General features: G+C 47.8%; 1 protein-coding gene across 1 annotated transcript; it reads left to right on the top strand.

Moving 5' to 3' along the window:
- Positions 1 to 482: 482 nt before the first annotated feature.
- Positions 483 to 2,800, top strand: SLPI (secretory leukocyte peptidase inhibitor). Its single transcript, NM_001168663.1, has 4 exons — positions 483 to 589; positions 1,312 to 1,470; positions 1,891 to 2,040; positions 2,619 to 2,800. Exons 1-4 carry the CDS (start codon positions 505 to 507, stop codon positions 2,621 to 2,623), a joined length of 399 nt encoding a protein of 132 aa, NP_001162134.1. The 5' UTR covers positions 483 to 504; the 3' UTR covers positions 2,624 to 2,800.
- Positions 2,801 to 3,863: the final 1,063 nt, after the last annotated feature.

Genomic DNA, 3,863 nt, shown 5'->3' with positions numbered 1-3,863 from the left:
AAAGAAACTGCATTGAGCATTCAGCAGAGTTTCACAATGCCTTAGAGTCTAATAATGTGAAAATCAGAATTCGTAATGTGAGAATAGGATGTAATGCACGAAGTCTCAGCTGGGGGTCTGCATCTGGTTTCAGTTCCAGGTCCAGGTAGCACCTTTGCAATTGACCACTTCTTCCCCTCTCCACCTGTAAGGCTAATGGCCTGGGGTCTCGTGATGTTTAGGGCTCAGATGGACACTGAGATGGCCTCTTTAATCAGCCAACCTCTCAGGCCAACCTCTTCCCTTTCTTTTCTGGTAATTACTGTATTGGCCTCAAAGCCTCACCTGGCATAGGAAAGATAAACCGTCTCCTTGGTGCCAGGATTTCTGGTCTCTGGCTAAGCTTCCTGCTTATGCAATAGTAGCTGGGAGAGGCCAAAAGAATTCTGGTTGGGCCACACCCACTGGTGAAAGAATAAATAGTGAGGTTTGGCATTGGCCATCAGAGTCACTCCTGCCTTCACCATGAAGTCCAGTGGCCTCTTCCCCTTCATGATGCTTCTTGCCCTGGGAACCCTGGCACTTTGGGCTGTGGAAGGCTCTGGAAAGTGTAAGTTGGGAGTCATTCTGGTCTAATCTGGGCTGCAGGGTCAGAGGTGCGGTCTCCTGGTGATGTGGGTGTGTCCCCTTCTGTAGGCTCTGATCTCTCAGCTTAGTTTCAGGAGACCTCCCTGAGAGTGGAATACATGTCTGGCTGAGCTCCAAGGTTTCTGTGAGGGTTTCTGAGCTTCTGGAAATGCTTTTTCTATGCAGCCATGCTGTCGGCCCAGATCCCACTCTCTCTCTCTCTCTGTCTCTCTCTCTCTTATCCTCTGCCTTCTTCACCTGTCTGCGACTCTCAAATCATTAGTTTCTGACTCTGCTTCTTCTTTGTGTCTTCGCTTCTGCTATTTTGTCTCTGTGTTTCTGCCTTGGGCTTTAGCTCTCAACTTCTCTCACACTGGTTCTATTTATCTTTGTTTATCTGTCTCCATCTCCATCACTCCCAGCCTTCCTCTCTGCCTTTGTGTAGCCCTGTTTTGCTCTGGGGTGGGAGGTCTTGACTAGAAGCCTGCTGCCCTTTTCTTGGGTCTGAAACATCCCCTGTCCATTTGTCCAATTTAATCAAGCCCATCAATCCACCCGGAGATCAGGCAGGCATGACCCTTTGGGCTTTGTGGATAGCTCCTGAGGTAAGGGTCTCTCCCCCTCAAAAGTGGTGCTTTGTTCAGCAGGCATGATGACTTCTCAGTGCCCAGCCTACTCCTGACCTCTTGACTTTCTCTTCAAAAGCCTTCAAAGCCGGAGTCTGTCCTCCTAAGAAATCTGCCCAGTGCCTTAGATATGAGAAACCTCAGTGCCAGAGTGACTGGCAGTGTCTAGGGAAGAAGAGATGTTGTCCTGACATTTGTGGCATCAAATGCCTGGATCCTGTTGACACCCCAAGCCCAAGTAAGCAGATCGGGGAACTGGGTAGAGAGGAGTGAGCCTGAGGACACAGCATTAGGGGGATGGCACTGGGTGATGGGTCCTGCCAGGCCTCCTTGTCAATCAGTCAATGAGTCACATGCCCTAAGGAGGAAGGTAGCCAGCAGGTGGTGAAGCAGCGGGCATTTAGATAGTCAGGTAGTTGGAAGCCTCCCACCTAGTCAGCACTGGACGACTGGCCCCCTGCATCAACGGGGGCCTGATGTTCTAGGACAGCCAGGTGCTATGTTTGGGGGGTGACTTACGGAGAAAGTGGTGGTGATAGAGATCGGGGGGGATGATCCGACCTGCTCAGGTTGCAGCAGGGGCTCACTCTAAAAAGTGGAGATAGGAGGGGTTGTGTAAAGTACAAGGCCTCTGACTGGTAGCCTCACTCTCACCCAGCGAGGAGGAAGCCTGGGCGTTGTCCACCAGCTTATGGCCAATGTATGATGCTTAAACCCCCCAATTACTGTGAGATGGATGGCCAGTGCGAGCGTGACTTGAAGTGCTGCATGGGCATGTGTGGGAAATCCTGCGTTTCCCCTGTGAAAGGTAAGCAGGGGCCGAGGGCACACTGAGCTCCCTCCATCTCAGCCTCAACCCTCTGGAGGCCCAGGCATATGGGCAGGGGGACTCTTGACCCCTATTCCAAGCAGAGCCTCTGTCTGACTCCCTTGTCCTTCAAGAGAACTGTTCTCTAGGTCTCAGGGCCAGGATTTCCATAGGATCACCTGTGGCTTTGATTCTATTCTAGTGTCTCTGGGTGGGGGTCCTGGGCAAGTGACTTTCTGAGTCTCAGTTTCTTTATCGGTAAAATGGACATAATGAGATTGAAAGTGCTCTGCAAAGCACTATGTGCACTAAGAATTTATTATTCAGGTTGTTTCCGTCATGTTTTCTGAGGTTAAATCCCAAACGATCCGTGGAGTTTGAGGATTATCTAATTCAATGCTTTCAATTTAGAGTTTTACGGTGAAAATGAGACTTGTCTCCTGACACTAAGTCTCTCTCAACTATAGCACTATCTTGCTATTTTCTTTATCTCAGGAGGATCCTTGGGCAGAAGGAAGGATGTGAATATGATTTGGCTGATTTCTATGCTGAAGCTCTTATCTGATTTTCTCTCACAGCTTGATTCCTGTGATTTGGAGGAGGCTCTGGAGTCCTGCTCTGTGTGGTCCAGGTCCTTTCCACCCCCAGACTTGGCTCCACCACCGATATCCTCCTTTGGGGAAAGGCTTGGCACACAGCAGGATTTCAGGAAGTGCCAGTTGATCAATGAATAAATAAATGAGCCTATTTCTCTTTGTACCCTGCTTCTGTGATTCATTGGGGTTATGAGTGGGGTGGGAGGCTATGAGGGAAGATCTAGCTATGAGGCCTTCCTCCTATGGATATATAGTGGGAGGAAGAGGCTTAGGGACTGGGGGGACTTGAATTTATATCATGAGTCTATAAGTACTGGCTCTGTGATTTTGGACAAGTGATTTTTATCTCCTAAATTTCAATTCTTTTGTCTGTGAAGTGGCAATAAAAGTCAACTTCTCACAGCATTTGGAACATTGGAGGAAGCATTGTGTGTGTAATAAATAGCAATGTTACTAGGCCACAGCAAGTTCTCAAAAAATAGGGGCTACTTGTGGCCTACTGGAGTGATTTTGAGTCTCTTTAATTTCCTCTCTCTCCCACGACACTATTTCTTCTATTTTATGATGAGAACGTTACCATAATGGGTAGCATTTATGGCACACTATTGGCCATACCATGCAAGGGTGGTGGTGTCCTTGACTCCACGGAGCAGGAGTAACAGGAACTGGGACTGCTAAGAGCTAAGGAGCAGGCAAAGGGCCTTGCTCCACATTGCTCTGCTCTGCGGACTCCAGAGGAAAGAGACAACTTGATTAGATAAGGTTTTAAAAAATATTGTAATTCAATCCTTTCCTGGAAAAAGTCAGCAAACTAAAAATTCTTCCTTACTACTTTCAAACAATGCTCTAAGAGCAGCAAGGGAATATATTAAATTAACAATTCAATGAAGAGGAAAAAGAGGGAGAACCATTTTATTTATTTGATGAGTGTGGCAGTCACCCTTCACGTTGGCCCCCAGTGATCTCACCTGTTGGTATTCACACCTTTGTGTAGCCCCCTCCTGCATTTTTCCACAGTTAGTTTGTGTGACTAATAAAACATTACAAAAGTGAGAGATAGTTATGTCCTCACGAAATTAGATGATAAATGTTTGCAGCTTCCATTGTGGAGGCATTCTCTCTCTCCTCAATCACTTACTCTGAGGGCATTCTTTTGGCAGGTCATGAGGAAACTCAGGCCATCTGTGCAGTGGCCCACAGGGTGAGGATCCAACACCTCTGACCAAG

The sequence above is a fragment of the Macaca mulatta genome, chromosome 10, assembly GCF_049350105.2.
Source record: "Macaca mulatta isolate MMU2019108-1 chromosome 10, T2T-MMU8v2.0, whole genome shotgun sequence".
Taxonomy (NCBI): Eukaryota; Metazoa; Chordata; class Mammalia; order Primates; family Cercopithecidae; genus Macaca; species Macaca mulatta.
This window is presented reverse-complemented; position numbering and strand designations above follow the sequence as displayed.